The sequence below is a fragment of the Pseudophryne corroboree genome (assembly GCF_028390025.1).
Source record: "Pseudophryne corroboree isolate aPseCor3 chromosome 10 unlocalized genomic scaffold, aPseCor3.hap2 SUPER_10_unloc_2, whole genome shotgun sequence".
NCBI lineage: Eukaryota > Metazoa > Chordata > Amphibia > Anura > Myobatrachidae > Pseudophryne > Pseudophryne corroboree.
Window position 1 is genome coordinate 690,215 of NW_026967473.1, and position 22,286 is coordinate 712,500.

Consider the following 22,286-nt stretch of genomic DNA (forward strand, 5'->3'; position numbering starts at 1 on the left):
CAGACACTGATGCCTGATCACCATGGTAACCAAGGCACCATGTCGCACTCACAGACTAGAGCGCAGTGACCCTGACGACCTCTGACACTGGCCTGTCTGCAGACACTGATGCCTGATCACCATGGTAACCAAGGCACCATGCCGCACTCACAGACTAGAGCGCAGTGACCCTGACGACCTCCGACACTGGCCTGTCTGCAGACACTGATGCCTGATCACCATGGTAACCAGGGCATCATGCCGCACTCACAGACTAGGGCGCAGTAACCCTGATGACCTCCGACACTGGCCTGTCTGCAGACACTGATGCCTGATCACCATGGTAACCAGGGCATCATGCGGTTAATCTGAGCTGCGGGTGGAGGTACACAGGTAGGTGGGTGGCAGGTTACTTTAGGTAGTTAACCCAGGAAGTACCTACCCTCAGAACTCCAGGGGTACACAGCGCAGCAGTGTCTTCCGGTATGAGGGATCCGCGCTGTACATGTACAGGGAACACGTCTACAGTATGTACAGAGGTTATTGCAGTGCACACGCCACTGAAAGCTCCCACCATCACTGGTGACATCTGCCTGAGCACTATGGGGGCAGCATCAGTCCTCCGCTGGTAACGTCAGGAGAACAGATGGAAGTTCGCTGCGGGCCCAGATTATAGAAGAGAAAGTACATATATGAAACCATGCAGAGAGGAGGCGTGGAGCAGAACTCCGGCGAGGGCCGGGGGGCCGCCTTACACACATATCTGTAAGTCACATTTTATATATACAGTACATAATACAATTTCTCTATAGATGAGGACAGAGTTAGTGTGTGTGACAGACGTGATCTTCCCTAATCACCGGTTCAGACCATACTTTGGCCGGTGATGGCGGAGGCTGCTCGCTCACGTCTTACACGGGTGTTATTAGGAGTCGCAGGAGCACAGCTCAGATAAATCCCACAGACAGCGGCCTGCTCGTGTGCTACAGATGGGAGCGCAGTGCGTCATGTATGGGGAAAGGTCTAGGAAGTTATATAACAGCCTGATTACCCAGCCGATGACTTCTCCTGCACATTCCTCAGCCAATGCCTGATCTGCCCCACGGGACATGTGTTAGTAATTACCACAACACATTAAGTAGGAAGCGTCTGCTTGTATTACCCCCATACACACCTCCGCATCCCACGGGCTCCGCGCCAGCGTCCCCCCTCATCCACGCTCACATTCTTACGGCATGAGGGGACTGTTTTTCAGCTGGCATCTGGAGAAGGATAGGACTCCAGGGAGCAGTATTAGCGTTGGGCGGGGTGACCCAGTCTTTCTGCCAGTGTCAGAGGGAGGCACTGCCGCCGGATGGCATGAACGTGGATGTGTAATTGTAGCTATTACCCCTGTATTTATCTGGTGTCCCTATACACTCAGCGGCAGATGTGCAGGTTCCATAGAATGCTGGAATGTCTGCAGGTCACTGCCGTGCCTCCCAGGCCGTCACCAGTGAGTGTACAGAGCCGCATGTCACCTGAAGAGCACATTGCTGCTCACACCTAAGGGTTAACATGGTCCGATGATGAGACCATCGGGATACAAATGTATGGCTGAACGCTCCGCCCCTAGTCTTGGTATGAGCAGGCAGGCTGGCACCTGGTGAGGAGGAGGAGGAGATGGGGCTGGGGAGGGAGATATTTAAGATGCTGCAAAAGTTTCCTTCCTCAGATCAGATGAGAGACAACACACCGGCCACTTTCTGCATCTTCCAGCCATGCCACCCCTCGCCTACATCACCATCTTCATCCTGGCTCTAGGAGCTGCCCCTGCTCTGCCGCAGAAAGTTCCCAAGAAGAAGCCCGCTGCTAACGGCCTGCTGAAGATGAACAGCTGCTGTGAGGAGGTCAAAGATCTGAAGGTGCAAATTGCCAACCTCAGCAGCCAGCTGGACGAGCTGAGCAAGAAGCAGCAGACGGACTGGGTGAACGTGGTCATGCAGGTGATGCAGCTGGAAGGCAGCTACAAGCTGATGGAAACACGCCTGACCGACGCCGAGGAGAAGTACTCCGAGATGGACAACCAGATACAGATCACACAGCTGCAGGCAGCGCGGACGCAGCCTCAGACCACAGCAGGTAAGGGGGTAATTACTGATGCTGTAGGTGCAGGGACGTGTCAGTCACTTACATAGGATCCCCCGTCATACAGCGCGGACGCAGCCTCAGACCGCGGCAGGTAAAGGGGTAATTACTGATGGTGTAGGTGCAGAGACGTGTCAGTCATACAGGATCATACAGCGCGGACGCAGCCTCAGACCGCGGCAGGTAAAGGGGTAATTACTGATGCTGTAGGTGCAGAGACGTGTCAGTCATACAGGATCATACAGCGCGGACGCAGCCTCAGACCGCGGCAGGTAAAGGGGTAATTACTGATGCTGTAGGTGCAGGGACGTGTCAGTCACACAGGATCATACAGCGCGGACGCAGCCTCAGACCGCGGCAGGTAAGGGGGTAATTACTGATGGTGTAGGTGCAGGGACGTGTCAGTCACACAGGATCATACAGCGCGGACGCAGCCTCAGACCGCGGCTGGTAAGGGGGTAATTACTGATGGTGTAGGTGCAGAGACGTGTCAGTGACACAGGATCATACAGCGCGGACGCAGCCTCAGACCGCGGCAGGTAAGGGGGTAATTACTGATGCTGAAGGTGCAGGGACGTGTCAGTCACACAGGATCATACAGCGCAGACGCAGCCTCAGACCGCGGCAGGTAAGGGGGTAATTACTGATGCTGTAGGTGCAGGGACGTGTCAGTGACACAGGATCCCCCCCGTCGTACAGCGCAGACGCAGCCTCAGACCGCGGCAGGTAAGGGGGTAATTACTGATGGTGTAGGTGCAGAGACGTGTCAGTCACACAGGATCATACAGCGCGGACGCAGCCTCAGACCGCGGCAGGTAGGGGGGTAATTACTGATGGTGTAGGTGCAGAGACGGGTCAGTGACACAGGATCATACAGCGCGGACGCAGCCTCAGACCGCGGCAGGTAGGGGGGTAATTACTGATGGTGTAGGTGCAGAGACGGGTCAGTGACACAGGATCATACAGCGCGGACGCAGCCTCAGACCGCGGCAGGTAAGGGGGTAATTACTGATGGTGTAGGTGCAGAGACGTGTCAGTCACACAGGATCATACAGCGCGGACGCAGCCTCAGACCGCGGCAGGTAGGGGGGTAATTACTCCTCCTGTACGTGTAGAAAGCTGACAGTTGCTTAGCACACACAGCAACATATGCAGTAACAGAAGAGAAATCTTCCAGCAGGGACTTGTCTCCGGCCGTGTCAGCCACTTACACAGGGTCCCCGCGTCGTACAGCGCGGATTAGTGTCAGAAAGCTGTAAAACAAATCTCAATCTCTGCAATGCCTCAGGGGATGAGAGCGCTCTGGCTTCTATTGAGGCACTGACAATCGGGCCGAAGATTAGCAGACACGTGGGTGGAACAGGCACCTCATACAGCGAGGAGGTAGGGTGCTATTACCTCCACAGGTGTCCAGGCAGACTCTGACAGGCAGACCATAAATCCGCACTCTAGGAATGATGGCCGCAGGCGGCTACAGGTGCTGCTGACATCAGAGTGAGCGCAGTGATTTACAGCTCCTGGAGATACACAATCTCACTCTCTCATTGCAGATGCCGTATACGACTGTTCCTCGCTCTACGAGAAGAACTACAAGATATCAGGCGTCTACAAGTTACCAGCGGATGAGTTCCTGGGGAGCGCAGAGCTGGAGGTAAGTCACATAACATACAGTCTGTGTGGCAATGCCGCCATAGACGCCAATCTTCCTCACATCTGTGCACCAATAGGTTTACTGTGACATGGAGACCCAGGGAGGCGGCTGGACCCTTATACAGAGGAGGAAGATCGGTCTGACCTCCTTCAACAGAGACTGGAAGCAATACCGCGAAGGCTTCGGCAACATCCGCGGAGACTTCTGGATAGGAAACGAGAATATCTATCGCCTGACACGCCGACCCACAGTCCTGAGAGTAGAGCTGGAGGTAAGTACAGAGACGTGTGAGAGCGCAATGTGTTACACACCCGTCATATGCAGAATACACTCCCATCTCTATCAGTACAGAGAGCGCTCAGCTGTATAACACCGCGTGCAATGCTGCTCCATGTAACACTGTCTCCTACATTACTACCGGGAGATTCCTATATACAGATACACTCACATATCTATCAGTACAGAGAGCGCTCAGCTGTATAACACCGCGTGCAATGCTGCTCCATGTAACACCATCTCCTACATTACTACCGGGAGATTCCTATATACAGATACACTCACATCTCTATCAGTACAGAGAGCGCTCAGCTGTATAACAATGCGTGCAATGCTGCTCCATGTAATACCGTCTCCTACATTACTACTGGGAGATTCCTATATACAGATACACTCACATCTCTATCAGTACAGAGAGCGCTCAGCTGTATAACACCGCGTGCAATGCTGCTCCATGTAACACCGTCTCCTACATTACTACCGGGAGATTCCTATATACAGATACACTCACATCTCTATCAGTACAGAGAGCGCTCAGCTGTATAACACCGCGTGCAATGCTGCTCCATGTAACACCATCTCCTACATTACTACCGGGAGATTCCTATATACAGATACACTCACATCTCTATCAGTACAGAGAGCACTCAGCTGTATAACACCGCGTGCAATGCTGCTCCATGTAATACCGTCTCCTACATTACTACCGGGAGATTCCTATATACAGATACACTCACACCTCTATCAGTACAGAGAGCACTCAGCTGTATAACACTGCGTGCAATGCTGCTCCATGTAACACCATCTCCTACATTACTACCGGGAGATTCCTATATACAGATACACTCACATCTCTATCAGTACAGAGAGCGCTCAGCTGTATAACACCGCGTGCAATGCTGCTCCATGTAACACCGTCTCCTACATTACTACCGGGAGATTCCTATATACAGATACACTCACATCTCTATCAGTACAGAGAGCGCTCAGCTGTATAACACCGCGTGCAATGCTGCTCCATGTAACACTGTCTCCTACATTACTACCGGGAGATTCCTATATACAGATACACTCCCATCTCTATCAGTACAGAGAGCGCTCAGCTGTATAACACCGCGTGCAATGCTGCTCCATGTAACACTGTCTCCTACATTACTACCGGGAGATTCCTATATACAGATACACTCACATCTCTATCAGTACAGAGAGCGCTCAGCTGTATAACACCGCGTGCAATGCTGCTCCATGTAACACCGTCTCCTACATTACTACCGGGAGATTCCTATATACAGATACACTCACATCTCTATCAGTACAGAGAGCGCTCAGCTGTATAACACCGCGTGCAATGCTGCTCCATGTAACACCGTCTCCTACATTACTACCGGGAGATTCCTATATACAGATACACTCACATCTCTATCAGTACAGAGAGCGCTCAGCTGTATAACACCGCGTGCAATGCTGCTCCATGTAACACTGTCTCCTACATTACTACCGGGAGATTCCTATATACAGATACACTCACATCTCTATCAGTACAGAGAGCGCTCAGCTGTATAACACTGCGTGCAATGCTGCTCCATGTAACACTGTCTCCTACATTACTACCGGGAGATTCCTATATACAGATACACTCATATCTCTATCAGTACAGAGAGCGCTCAGCTGTATAACACCGCGTGCAATGCTGCTCCATGTAACACTGTCTCCTACATTACTACCGGGAGATTCCTATATACAGATACACTCACATCTCTATCAGTACAGAGAGCGCTCAGCTGTATAACACCGCGTGCAATGCTGCTCCATGTAACACCGTCTCCTACATTACTACCGGGAGATTCCTATATACAGATACACTCACATCTCTATCAGTACAGAGAGCGCTCAGCTGTATAACACCGCGTGCAATGCTGCTCCATGTAACACCGTCTCCTACATTACTACCGGGAGATTCCTTTATACAGATACACTCACATCTCTATCAGTACAGAGAGCGCTCAGCTGTATAACACCGCGTGCAATGCTGCTCCATGTAACACCGTCTCCTACATTACTACCGGGAGATTCCTATATACAGATACACTCACATCTCTATCAGTACAGAGAGCGCTCAGCTGTATAACACTGCGTGCAATGCTGCTCCATGTAACACTGTCTCCTACATTACTACCGGGAGATTCCTATATACAGATACACTCACATCTCTATCAGTACAGAGAGCGCTCAGCTGTATAACACCGCGTGCAATGCTGCTCCATGTAACACTGTCTCCTACATTACTACCGGGAGATTCCTATATACAGATACACTCACATCTCTATCAGTACAGAGAGCGCTCAGCTGTATAACACCGCGTGCAATGCTGCTCCATGTAACACCGTCTCCTACATTACTACCGGGAGATTCCTATATACAGATACACTCCCATCTCTATCAGTACAGAGACCGCTCAGCTGTATAACACCGCGTGCAATGCTGCTCCATGTAACACCGTCTCCTACATTACTACCGGGAGATTCCTATATACAGATACACTCACATCTCTATCAGTACAGAGAGCGCTCAGCTGTATAACACCGCGTGCAATGCTGCTCCATGTAACACCGTCTCCTACATTACTACCGGGAGATTCCTATATACAGATACACTCACATCTCTATCAGTACAGAGAGCGCTCAGCTGTATAACACCGCGTGCAATGCTGCTCCATGTAACACCGTCTCCTACATCACTACCGGGAGATTCCTATATACAGATACACTCCCATCTCTATCAGTACAGAGAGCGCTCAGCTGTATAACACCGCGTGCAATGCTGCTCCATGTAACACCGTCTCCTACATTACTACCGGGAGATTCCTATATACAGATACACTCACATCTCTATCAGTACAGAGAGCGCTCAGCTGTATAACACCGCGTGCAATGCTGCTCCATGTAACACCGTCTCCTACATTACTACCGGGAGATTCCTATATACAGATACACTCACATCTCTATCAGTACAGAGAGCGCTCAGCTGTATAACACCGCGTGCAATGCTGCTCCATGTAACACTGTCTCCTACATTACTACCGGGAGATTCCTATATACAGATATACTCACATCTCTATCAGTACAGAGAGCGCTCAGCTGTATAACACCGCGTGCAATGCTGCTCCATGTAACACCGTCTCCTACATTACTACCGGGAGATTCCTATATACAGATATACTCACATCTCTATCAGTACAGAGAGCGCTCAGCTGTATAACACCGCGTGCAATGCTGCTCCATGTAACACCGTCTCCTACATTACTACCGGGAGATTCCTATATACAGATACACTCACATCTCTATCAGTACAGAGAGCGCTCAGCTGTATAACACCGCGTGCAATGCTGCTCCATGTAACACCGTCTCCTACATTACTACCGGGAGATTCCTATATACAGATACACTCACATCTCTATCAGTACAGAGAGCGCTCAGCTGTATAACACCGCGTACAATGCTGCTCCATGTAACACTGTCTCCTACATTACTACCGGGAGATTCCTATATACAGATACACTCACATCTCTATCAGTACAGAGAGCGCTCAGCTGTATAACACCGCGTGCAATGCTGCTCCATGTAACACTGTCTCCTACATTACTACCGGGAGATTCCTATATACAGATACACTCACATCTCTATCAGTACAGAGAGCGCTCAGCTGTATAACACCGCGTGCAATGCTGCTCCATGTAACACTGTCTCCTACATTACTACCGGGAGATTCCTATATACAGATACACTCACATCTCTATCAGTACAGAGAGCGCTCAGCTGTATAACACCGCGTGCAATGCTGCTCCATGTAACACCGTCTCCTACATTACTACCGGGAGATTCCTATATACAGATACACTCACATCTCTATCAGTACAGAGAGCGCTCAGCTGTATAACACCACGTGCAATGCTGCTCCATGTAACACCATCTCCTACATTACTACCGGGAGATTCCTATATACAGATACACTCACATCTCTATCAGTACAGAGAGCGCTCAGCTGTATAACACCGCGTGCAATGCTGCTCCATGTAACACCGTCTCCTACATTACTACCGGGAGATTCCTATATACAGATACACTCACATCTCTATCAGTACAGAGAGCGCTCAGCTGTATAACACCGCGTGCAATGCTGCTCCATGTAACACCGTCTCCTACATTACTACCGGGAGATTCCTATATACAGATACACTCACATCTCTATCAGTACAGAGAGCGCTCAGCTGTATAACACCGCGTGCAATGCTGCTCCATGTAACACTGTCTCCTACATTACTACCGGGAGATTCCTATATACAGATATACTCACATCTCTATCAGTACAGAGAGCGCTCAGCTGTATAACACCGCGTGCAATGCTGCTCCATGTAACACCGTCTCCTACATTACTACCGGGAGATTCCTATATACAGATACACTCACATCTCTATCAGTACAGAGAGCGCTCAGCTGTATAACACCGCGTGCAATGCTGCTCCATGTAACACCGTCTCCTACATTACTACCGGGAGATTCCTATATACAGATACACTCACATCTCTATCAGTACAGAGAGCGCTCAGCTGTATAACACCGCGTGCAATGCTGCTCCATGTAACACCGTCTCCTACATTACTACCGGGAGATTCCTATATACAGATACACTCACATCTCTATCAGTACAGAGAGCGCTCAGCTGTATAACACCGCGTGCAATGCTGCTCCATGTAACACCGTCTCCTACATTACTACCGGGAGATTCCTATATACAGATACACTCACATCTCTATCAGTACAGAGAGCGCTCAGCTGTATAACACCGCGTGCAATGCTGCTCCATGTAAGACTGTCTCCTACATTACTACCGGGAGATTCCTATATACAGATACACTCACATCTCTATCAGTACAGAGAGCGCTCAGCTGTATAACACCGCGTGCAATGCTGCTCCATGTAACACTGTCTCCTACATTACTACCGGGAGATTCCTATATACAGATACACTCACATCTCTATCAGTACAGAGAGCGCTCAGCTGTATAACACCGCGTGCAATGCTGCTCCATGTAACACCGTCTCCTACATCACTACCGGGAGATTCCTATATACAAATACACTCACATCTCTATCAGTACAGAGAGCGCTCAGCTGTATAACACCGCGTGCAATGCTGCTCCATGTAACACCGTCTCCTACATCACTACCGGGAGATTCCTATATACAGATACACTCACATCTCTATCAGTACAGAGAGCGCTCAGCTGTATAACACCGCGTGCAATGCTGCTCCATGTAACACCGTCTCCTACATTACTACCGGGAGATTCCTATATACAGATACACTCCCATCTCTATCAGTACAGAGAGCGCTCAGCTGTATAACACCGCGTGCAATGCTGCTCCATGTAACACTGTCTCCTACATTACTACCGGGAGATTCCTATATACAGATACACTCACATCTCTATCAGTACAGAGAGCGCTCAGCTGTATAACACCGCGTGCAATGCTGCTCCATGTAACACTGTCTCCTACATTACTACCGGGAGATTCCTATATACAGATACACTCACATCTCTATCAGTACAGAGAGCACTCAGCTGTATAACACCGCGTGCAATGCTGCTCCATGTAACACTGTCTCCTACATTACTACCGGGAGATTCCTATATACAGATACACTCACATCTCTATCAGTACAGAGAGCGCTCAGCTGTATAACACCGCGTGCAATGCTGCTCCATGTAACACTGTCTCCTACATTACTACCGGGAGATTCCTATATACAGATACACTCACATCTCTATCAGTACAGAGAGCGCTCAGCTGTATAACACCGCGTGCAATGCTGCTCCATGTAACACTGTCTCCTACATTACTACCGGGAGATTCCTATATACAGATACACTCATATCTCTATCAGTACAGAGAGCGCTCAGCTGTATAACACCACGTGCAATGCTGCTCCATGTAAGACTGTCTCCTACATTACTACCGGGAGATTCCTATATACAGATACACTCGCATCTCTATCAGTACAGAGAGCGCTCAGCTGTATAACACCGCGTGCAATGCTGCTCCATGTAACACCATCTCCTACATTACTACCGGGAGATTCCTATATACAGATACACTCACATCTCTATCAGTACAGAGAGCGCTCAGCTGTATAACACCGCGTGCAATGCTGCTCCATGTAACACCGTCTCCTACATTACTACCGGGAGATTCCTATATACAGATACACTCACATCTCTATCAGTACAGAGAGCGCTCAGCTGTATAACACCGCGTGCAATGCTGCTCCATGTAACACTGTCTCCTACATTACTACCGGGAGATTCCTATATACAGATACACTCACATCTCTATCAGTACAGAGAGCGCTCAGCTGTATAACACCGCGTGCAATGCTGCTCCATGTAACACCGTCTCCTACATTACTACCGGGAGATTCCTATATACAGATACACTCACATCTCTATCAGTACAGAGAGCGCTCAGCTGTATAACACCGCGTGCAATGCTGCTCCATGTAACACCGTCTCCTACATTACTACCGGGAGATTCCTATATACAGATACACTCACATCTCTATCAGTACAGAGAGCGCTCAGCTGTATAACACCGCGTGCAATGCTGCTCCATGTAACACCGTCTCCTACATTACTACCGGGAGATTCCTATATACAGATACACTCACATCTCTATCAGTACAGAGAGCGCTCAGCTGTATAACACCGCGTGCAATGCTGCTCCATGTAACACTGTCTCCTACATTACTACCGGGAGATTCCTATATACAGATACACTCACATCTCTATCAGTACAGAGAGCGCTCAGCTGTATAACACCGCGTGCAATGCTGCTCCATGTAATACCGTCTCCTACATTACTACCGGGAGATTCCTATATACAGATACACTCACATCTCTATCAGTACAGAGAGCGCTCAGCTGTATAACACCGCGTGCAATGCTGCTCCATGTAACACCGTCTCCTACATCACTACCGGGAGATTCCTATATACAAATACACTCACATCTCTATCAGTACAGAGAGCGCTCAGCTGTATAACACCGCGTGCAATGCTGCTCCATGTAACACCGTCTCCTACATCACTACCGGGAGATTCCTATATACAGATACACTCACATCTCTATCAGTACAGAGAGCGCTCAGCTGTATAACACCGCGTGCAATGCTGCTCCATGTAACACCGTCTCCTACATTACTACCGGGAGATTCCTATATACAGATACACTCACATCTCTATCAGTACAGAGAGCGCTCAGCTGTATAACACCGCGTGCAATGCTGCTCCATGTAACACCATCTCCTACATTACTACCGGGAGATTCCTATATACAGATACACTCACATCTCTATCAGTACAGAGAGCGCTCAGCTGTATAACACCGCGTGCAATGCTGCTCCATGTAACACCGTCTCCTACATTACTACCGGTAGATTCCTATATACAGATATACTCACATCTCTATCAGTACAGAGAGCGCTCAGCTGTATAACACCGCGTACAATGCTGCTCCATGTAACACCGTCTCCTACATTACTACCGGGAGATTCCTATATACAGATACACTCACATCTCTATCAGTACAGAGAGCGCTCAGCTGTATAACACCGCGTGCAATGCTGCTCCATGTAACACTGTCTCCTACATTACTACCGGGAGATTCCTATATACAGATACACTCACATCTCTATCAGTACAGAGAGCGCTCAGCTGTATAACACCGCGTGCAATGCTGCTCCATGTAACACCGTCTCCTACATCACTACCGGGAGATTCCTATATACAGATACACTCACATCTCTATCAGTACAGAGAGCGCTCAGCTGTATAACACCGCGTGCAATGCTGCTCCATGTAACACCGTCTCCTACATTACTACCGGGAGATTCCTATATACAGATACACTCACATCTCTATCAGTACAGAGAGCGCTCAGCTGTATAACACCGCGTGCAATGCTGCTCCATGTAACACCATCTCCTACATTACTACCGGGAGATTCCTATATACAGATACACTCACATCTCTATCAGTACAGAGAGCGCTCAGCTGTATAACACCGCGTGCAATGCTGCTCCATGTAACACCGTCTCCTACATTACTACCGGGAGATTCCTATATACAGATACACTCACATCTCTATCAGTACAGAGAGCGCTCAGCTGTATAACACCGCGTGCAATGCTGCTCCATGTAACACCGTCTCCTACATTACTACCGGTAGATTCCTATATACAGATATACTCACATCTCTATCAGTACAGAGAGCGCTCAGCTGTATAACACCGCGTACAATGCTGCTCCATGTAACACCGTCTCCTACATTACTACCGGGAGATTCCTATATACAGATACACTCCCATCTCTATCAGTACAGAGAGCGCTCAGCTGTATAACACCGCGTGCAATGCTGCTCCATGTAACACCGTCTCCTACATTACTACCGGGAGATTCCTATATACAGATACACTCACATCTCTATCAGTACAGAGAGCACTCAGCTGTATAACACCACGTGCAATGCTGCTCCATGTAACACTGTCTCCTACATTACTACCGGGAGATTCCTATATACAGATACACTCACATCTCTATCAGTACAGAGAGCGCTCAGCTGTATAACACCACGTGCAATGCTGCTCCATGTAACACTGTCTCCTACATTACTACCGGGAGATTCCTATATACAAATACACTCCCATCTCTATCAGTACAGAGAGCGCTCAGCTGTATAACACCGCGTGCAATGCTGCTCCATGTAACACCGTCTCCTACATTACTACCGGGAGATTCCTATATACAGATACACTCACATCTCTATCAGTACAGAGAGCGCTCAGCTGTATAACACCGCGTGCAATGCTGCTCCATGTAACACTGTCTCCTACATTACTACCGGGAGATTCCTATATACAAATACACTCCCATCTCTATCAGTACAGAGAGCGCTCAGCTGTATAACACCGCGTGCAATGCTGCTCCATGTAACACCATCTCCTACATTACTACCGGGAGATTCCTATATACAGATACACTCACATCTCTATCAGTACAGAGAGCGCTCAGCTGTATAACACCGCGTGCAATGCTGCTCCATGTAAAACCATCTCCTACATTACTACCGGGAGATTCCTATATACAGATACACTCACATCTCTATCAGTACAGAGAGCGCTCAGCTGTATAACACCGCGTGCAATGCTGCTCCATGTAACACCATTTCCTACATTACTACCGGGAGATTCCTATATACAGATACACTCACATCTCTATCAGTACAGAGAGCGCTCAGCTGTATAACACCGCGTGCAATGCTGCTCCATGTAACACTGTCTCCTACATTACTACCGGGAGATTCCTATATACAGATACACTCACATCTCTATCAGTACAGAGAGCGCTCAGCTGTATAACACCGCGTGCAATGCTGCTCCATGTAACACTGTCTCCTACATTACTACCGGGAGATTCCTATATACAGATACACTCACATCTCTATCAGTACAGAGAGCGCTCAGCTGTATAACACCACGTGCAATGCTGCTCCATGTAACACCGTCTCCTACATTACTACCGGGAGATTCCTATATACAGATACACTCACATCTCTATCAGTACAGAGAGCGCTCAGCTGTATAACACCGCGTGCAATGCTGCTCCATGTAACACTGTCTCCTACATTACTACCGGGAGATTCCTATATACAGAATACACTCACATCTCTATCAGTACAGAGAGCGCTCAGCTGTATAACACCGCGTGCAATGCTGCTCCATGTAACACTGTCTCCTACATTACTACCGGGAGATTCCTATATACAGAATACACTCACACCTCTATCAGTACAGAGAGCGCTCAGCTGTATAACACCGCGTGCAATGCTGCTCCATGTAACACCGTCTCCTACATTACTACCGGGAGATTCCTATATACAGATACACTCACATCTCTATCAGTACAGAGAGCGCTCAGCTGTATAACACCGCGTGCAATGCTGCTCCATGTAATACTGTCTCCTACATTACTACCGGGAGATTCCTATATACAGATACACTCACATCTCTATCAGTACAGAGAGCGCTCAGCTATATAACACTGCGTGCAATGCTGCTCCATGTAACACTGTCTCCTACATTACTACCGGGAGATTCCTATATACAGATACACTCACATCTCTATCAGTACAGAGAGCGCTCAGCTATATAACACCGCGTGCAATGCTGCTCCATGTAACACTGTCTCCTACATTACTACCGGGAGATTCCTATATACAGATACACTCACATCTCTATCAGTACAGAGAGCGCTCAGCTATATAACACTGCGTGCAATGCTGCTCCATGTAACACTGTCTCCTACATTACTACCGGGAGATTCCTATATACAGAATACACTCACACCTCTATCAGTACAGAGAGCGCTCAGCTGTATAACACCGCGTGCAATGCTGCTCCATGTAACACCGTCTCCTACATTACTACCGGGAGATTCCTATATACAGATACACTCACATCTCTATCAGTACAGAGAGCGCTCAGCTGTATAACACCGCGTGCAATGCTGCTCCATGTAATACTGTCTCCTACATTACTACCGGGAGATTCCTATATACAGATACACTCACATCTCTATCAGTACAGAGAGCGCTCAGCTATATAACACTGCGTGCAATGCTGCTCCATGTAACACTGTCTCCTACATCACTACCGGGAGATTCCTATATACAGATACACTCACACCTCTATCAGTACAGAGAGCGCTCAGCTGTATAACACCGCGTACAATGCTGCTCCATGTAACACCATCTCCTACATTACTACCGGGAGATTCCTATATACAGATACACTCACATCTCTATCAGTACAGAGAGCGCTCAGCTGTATAACACCGCGTGCAATGCTGCTCCATGTAACACCGTCTCCTACATTACTACCGGGAGATTCCTATATACAGATACACTCACATCTCTATCAGTACAGAGAGCGCTCAGCTGTATAACACCGCGTGCAATGCTGCTCCATGTAACACTGTCTCCTACATTACTACCGGGAGATTCCTATATACAGATACACTCACATCTCTATCAGTACAGAGAGCGCTCAGCTGTATAACACCGCGTGCAATGCTGCTCCATGTAACACTGTCTCCTACATTACTACCGGGAGATTCCTATATACAGATACACTCACATCTCTATCAGTACAGAGAGCGCTCAGCTGTATAACACCGCGTGCAATGCTGCTCCATGTAACACCGTCTCCTACATTACTACCGGGAGATTCCTATATACAGATACACTCACATCTCTATCAGTACAGAGAGCGCTCAGCTGTATAACACCGCGTGCAATGCTGCTCCATGTAACACTGTCTCCTACATTACTACCGGGAGATTCCTATATACAGATACACTCACATCTCTATCAGTACAGAGAGCGCTCAGCTGTATAACACCGCGTGCAATGCTGCTCCATGTAACACCGTCTCCTACATTACTACTGGGAGATTCCTATATACAGATACACTCACATCTCTATCAGTACAGAGAGCGCTCAGCTGTATAACACCGCGTGCAATGCTGCTCCATGTAACACCATCTCCTACATTACTACCGGGAGATTCCTATATACAGATACACTCACATCTCTATCAGTACAGAGAGCGCTCAGCTGTATAACACCGCGTGCAATGCTGCTCCATGTAACACTGTCTCCTACATTACTACCGGGAGATTCCTATATACAGATACACTCACATCTCTATCAGTACAGAGAGCGCTCAGCTGTATAACACCGCGTGCAATGCTGCTCCATGTAACACCGTCTCCTACATTACTACCGGGAGATTCCTATATACAGATACACTCACATCTCTATCAGTACAGAGAGCGCTCAGCTGTATAACACCGCGTGCAATGCTGCTCCATGTAACACTGTCTCCTACATTACTACCGGGAGATTCCTATATACAGATACACTCACATCTCTATCAGTACAGAGAGCGCTCAGCTGTATAACACCGCGTGCAATGCTGCTCCATGTAACACTGTCTCCTACATTACTACCGGGAGATTCCTATATACAGATACACTCACATCTCTATCAGTACAGAGAGCGCTCAGCTGTATAACACCGCGTGCAATGCTGCTCCATGTAACACCATCTCCTACATTACTACCGGGAGATTCCTATATACAGATACACTCACATCTCTAACAGTACAGAGAGCGCTCAGCTGTATAACACCACGTGCAATGCTGCTCCATGTAACACTGTCTCCTACATTACTACCGGGAGATTCCTATATACAGATACACTCACATCTCTATCAGTACAGAGAGCGCTCAGCTGTATAACACCGCGTGCAATGCTGCTCCATGTAACACTGTCTCCTACATTACTACCGGGAGATTCCTATATACAGATACACTCACATCTCTATCAGTACAGAGAGCGCTCAGCTGTATAACACCGCGTGCAATGCTGCTCCATGTAACACTGTCTCCTACATTACTACCGGGAGATTCCTATATACAGATACACTCACATCTCTATCAGTACAGAGAGCGCTCAGCTGTATAACACCGCGTACAATGCTGCTCCATGTAATACTGTCTCCTACATTACTACCGGGAGATTCCTATATACAGATACACTCACATCTCTATCAGTACAGAGAGCGCTCAGCTGTATAACACCGCGTGCAATGCTGCTCCATGTAACACCGTCTCCTACATTACTACCGGGAGATTCCTATATACAGATACACTCACATCTCTATCAGTACAGAGAGCGCTCAGCTGTATAACACCGCGTGCAATGCTGCTCCATGTAACACTGTCTCCTACATTACTACCGGGAGATTCCTATACACAGATACACTCACATCTCTATCAGTACAGAGAGCGCTCAGCTGTATAACACCGCGTGCAATGCTGCTCCATGTAACACCGTCTCCTACATTACTACCGGGAGATTCCTATATACAGATACACTCACATCTCTATCAGTACAGAGAGCGCTCAGCTGTATAACACCGCGTGCAATGCTGCTCCATGTAACACTGTCTCCTACATTACTACCGGGAGATTCCTATATACAGATACACTCACACCTCTATCAGTACAGAGAGCGCTCAGCTGTATAACACCACGTGCAATGCTGCTCCATGTAACACCGTCTCCTACATTACTACCGGGAGATTCCTATATACAGATACACTCACATCTCTATCAGTACAGAGAGCGCTCAGCTGTATAACACCGCGTGCAATGCTGCTCCATGTAACACCGTCTCCTACATTACTACCGGGAGATTCCTATATACAGATACACTCACATCTCTATCAGTACAGAGAGCGCTCAGCTGTATAACACCGCGTGCAATGCTGCTCCATGTAACACCGTCTCCTACATTACTACCGGGAGATTCCTATATACAGATACACTCACATCTCTATCAGTACAGAGAGCGCTCAGCTGTATAACACTGCGTGCAATGCTGCTCCATGTAACACTGTCTCCTACATTACTACCGGGAGATTCCTATATACAGATACACTCACATCTCTATCAGTACAGAGAGCGCTCAGCTGTATAACACCGCGTGCAATGCTGCTCCATGTAACACCATCTCCTACATTACTACCGGGAGATTCCTATATACAGATACACTCACATCTCTATCAGTACAGAGAGCGCTCAGCTGTATAACACCGCGTGCAATGCTGCTCCATGTAATACCGTCTCCTACATTACTACCGGGAGATTCCTATATACAGATACACTCCCATCTCTATCAGTACAGAGAGCGCTCAGCTGTATAACACCGCGTGCAATGCTGCTCCATGTAACACGGTCTCCTACATTACTACCGGGAGATTCCTATATACAGAATACACTCACATCTCTATCAGTACAGAGAGCGCTCAGCTGTATAACACCACGTGCAATGCTGCTCCATGTAACACCGTCTCCTACATTACTACCGGGAGATTCCTATATACAGATACACTCACATCTCTATCAGTACAGAGAGCGCTCAGCTGTATAACACCGCGTGCAATGCTGCTCCATGTAACACCATCTCCTACATCACTACCGGGAGATTCCTATATACAGATACACTCACATCTCTATCAGTACAGAGAGCGCTCAGCTGTATAACACCGCGTGCAATGCTGCTCCATGTAACACTGTCTCCTACATTACTACCGGGAGATTCCTATATACAGATACACTCCCATCTCTATCAGTACAGAGAGCGCTCAGCTGTATAACACCGCGTGCAATGCTGCTCCATGTAACACCGTCTCCTACATTACTACCGGGAGATTCCTATATACAGATACACTCACATCTCTATCAGTACAGAGAGCGCTCAGCTGTATAACACCGCGTGCAATGCTGCTCCATGTAACACCGTCTCCTACATTACTACCGGGAGATTCCTATATACAGATACACTCACATCTCTATCAGTACAGAGAGCGCTCAGCTGTATAACACCACGTGCAATGCTGCTCCATGTAACACTGTCTCCTACATTAGGACTGGGAGGGCCGCGTCCGATATGCAGAATACGCTCAGTTCTACATCAGTAATGAGCAGAACAGCTACCGCCTCTTCCTGGGTAATTATAGTGGCAATGCGGGTAGAGACTCTCTGCGTTACCACAACAACACCGCCTTCAGCACTAAGGATAAGGACAATGACAAGTGCCTGGACGACTGTGCCGGACTGCGCAAAGGTGAGAAAGACGCGCCTACCCGCACACCACACCGCAATAAACCTGTCTCTCTCCACTGTGCCAGTCAGAGCCGGCAGAATATGCTGAACCAGGGACTATGTGCCCCAGCACTGCCCAGCCCTGTTCTGTACAAGCAGACCCCTAGAAGAACACCGGGTCACGCAGCTATGTATTATCCCCATGTTATAATCAGTAAATGTTCCGCTCACCCTCTTACAGCCGCTGTGGCGCTCAGGAGAACACAATGACAGTAACGCGCTGGCTATCACCAGTGTCAGTAAATCTAGTATGGCCGCTATGCTTCCATCATGTAACATCACATTGTATCCCCTATAGGTGGCTACTGGTACAACTGCTGCACCGACTCCAACCTCAATGGCATTTTCTACCGCAATGGGGACCACAGCAGGCACTCAGATGGCATCAGCTGGTACGGCTGGCATGGATCTACCTATTCTCTGAGGAGGGTGGAGATGAAGATACGCGCTCAGGACATCCAGCTGTGAGGGAGAATGTGACGAGCGGAGCAGCCAGTGACCTCAGCAGCAGCGATGACTTCCTTTCCTTTCTTGTAGAGACTAGCTGCACACTGACCTGCGGATGTAATAGTAATACAGGCTATCCTGCCATACCTCATACCCGGATATCCTCCTCAGAGAGGAAGCTGGGACATTACAGCAGAAAGAGGAGAGCATCGCGCACACACAGCTAGTGGGGTAACAGATGTACTTCTAGGGGTACCCATCCCTAAGACAACCACTAGGGGCAGCAGCGTCCCTATGTATATATATCTAGCAGGCCACACAGTGTGTTTTGTACATAGAACATTTCCCGCCATGTGATTACTTTAGGATACTGGAAAGTCTATTTTATTTGCTTCATGAAACTGGAAAGTCAGTCATACTGTTGGCTAAATAGCCAGAAAATAAAAGTTGTTTGTTTGTTTTTTACATTTTATGTCCTTATTTCTGTGCCTGCCAATAGTGTATGATGTAACCATTATAGTGTGTGTGATATATAGCCATTACTGCCTGTCCTGATGTGATATATGAGGTGTGTGTGATATATAGCCATTACTGCCTGTCCTGATGTGATATATGAGGTGTGTGTGATATATAGCCATTACTGCCTGTCCTGATGTGATATATGAGGTGTGTGTGATATATAGCCATTACTGCCTGTCCTGATGTGATATATGAGGTGTGTGTGATATATAGCCATTACTACCTGTCCTGATGTGATATATGAGGTGTGTGTGTGTGATATATAGCCATTACTGCCTGTCCTGATGTGATATATGAGGTGTGTGTGTGTGATATATAGCCATTACTGCCTGTCCTGATGTGATATATGAGGTGTGTGTGTGTGTGATATATAGCCATTACTGCCTGCCCTGATGTGATATATGAGGTGTGTGTGTGATATATAGCCATTACTGCCTGCCCTGATGTGATATATGAGGTGTGTGTGTGTGATATATAGCCATTACTGCCTGTCCTGATGTGATATATGAGGTGTGTGTGATATATAGCCATGACTGCCTGCCCTGATGTGATATATGAGGTGTGTGTGTGTGATATATAGCCATTACTGCCTGCCCTGATGTGATATATGAGGTGTGTGTGATAAATAGCCATTACTGCCTGTCCTGATGTGATATATGAGGTGTGTGTGATATATAGCCATTACTGCCTGTCCTGATGTGATATATGAGGTGTGTGTGATATATAGCCATTACTGCCTGTCCTGATGTGATATATGAGGTGTGTGTGTGATATATAGCCATTACTGCCTGTCCTGATGTGATATATGAGGTGTGTGTGATATATAGCCATTACTGCCTGTCCTGATGTGATATATGAGGTGTGTGTGTGTGATATATAGCCATTACTGCCTGTCCTGATGTGATATATGAGGTGTGTGTGATATATAGCCATGACTGCCTGCCCTGATGTGATATATGAGGTGTGTGTGTGTGATATATAGCCATTACTGCCTGTCCTGATGTGATATATGAGGTGTGTGTGATATATAGCCATTACTGCCTGCCCTGATGTGATATATGAGGTGTGTGTGATATATAGCCATTACTGCCTGTCCTGATGTGATATATGAGGTGTGTGTGATATATAGCCATTACTGCCTGTCCTGATGTGATATATGAGGTGTGTGTGATATATAGCCATTACTGCCTGTCCTGATGTGATATATGAGGTGTGTGTGATATATAGCCATTACTGCCTGTCCTGATGTGATATATGAGGTGTGTGTGTGTGTGATATATTGCCATTACTGCCTGTCCTGATGTGATATATGAGGTGTGTGTGATATATAACCATTACTGCCTGTCCTGATGTGATATATGAGGTGTGTGTGATATATAGCCATTACTGCCTGTCCTGATGTGATATATGAGGTGTGTGTGTGTGTGATATATAGCCATTACTGCCTGTCCTGATGTGATATATGAGGTGTGTGTGATATATAGCCATGACTGCCTGCCCTGATGTGATATATGAGGTGTGTGTGTGTGATATATAGCCATTACTGCCTGCCCTGATGTGATATATGAGGTGTGTGTGTGATATATAACCATTACTGCCTGTCCTGATGTGATATATGAGGTGTGTGTGATATATAGCCATTACTGCCTGCCCTGATGTGATATATGAGGTGTGTGTGATATATAGCCATTACTGCCTGTCCTGATGTGATATATGAGGTGTGTGTGATATATAGCCATTACTGCCTGTCCTGATGTGATATATGAGGTGTGTGTGATATATAGCCATTACTGCCTGTCCTGATGTGATATATGAGGTGTGTGTGATATATAGCCATTACTGCCTGTCCTGATGTGATATATGAGGTGTGTGTGTGTGTGTGTGTGTGATATATAGCCATTACTGCCTGTCCTGATGTGATATATGAGGTGTGTGTGATATATAACCATTACTGCCTGTCCTGATGTGATATATGAGGTGTGTGTGATATATAGCCATTACTGCCTGTCCTGATGTGATATATGAGGTGTGTGTGTGTGATATATAGCCATTACTGCCTGTCCTGATGTGATATATGAGGTGTGTGTGATATATAGCCATGACTGCCTGCCCTGATGTGATATATGAGGTGTGTGTGTGTGATATATAGCCATTACTGCCTGCCCTGATGTGATATATGAGGTGTGTGTGATATATAGCCATTACTGCCTGTCCTGATGTGATATATGAGGTGTGTGTGATATATAGCCATTACTGCCTGCCCTGATGTGATATATGAGGTGTGTGTGTGATATATAGCCATTACTGCCTGTCCTGATGTGATATATGAGGTGTGTGTGATATATAGCCATTACTGCCTGCCCTGATGTGATATATGAGGTGTGTGTGTGTGATATATAGCCATTACTGCCTGTCCTGATGTGATATATGAGGTGTGTGTGTG

General features: G+C 47.5%; 2 protein-coding genes across 6 annotated transcripts in view; one reads left to right on the forward strand and one right to left on the reverse strand.

Moving 5' to 3' along the window:
* The window catches only part of MTOR (mechanistic target of rapamycin kinase), a 634,684-nt gene that overhangs the window by 375,916 nt on the left and 236,482 nt on the right, over positions 1–22,286 (reverse strand). The window lies entirely within an intron of this gene.
* ANGPTL7 (angiopoietin like 7) lies at positions 248–19,789 on the forward strand. The gene is made up of 6 exons (XM_063948687.1): positions 248–744; positions 1,694–2,100; positions 3,657–3,757; positions 3,834–4,028; positions 18,641–18,839; positions 19,176–19,789. Exons 1-6 carry the CDS (start codon positions 680–682, stop codon positions 19,343–19,345), a joined length of 1,137 nt encoding a protein of 378 aa, XP_063804757.1. The 5' UTR covers positions 248–679; the 3' UTR covers positions 19,346–19,789.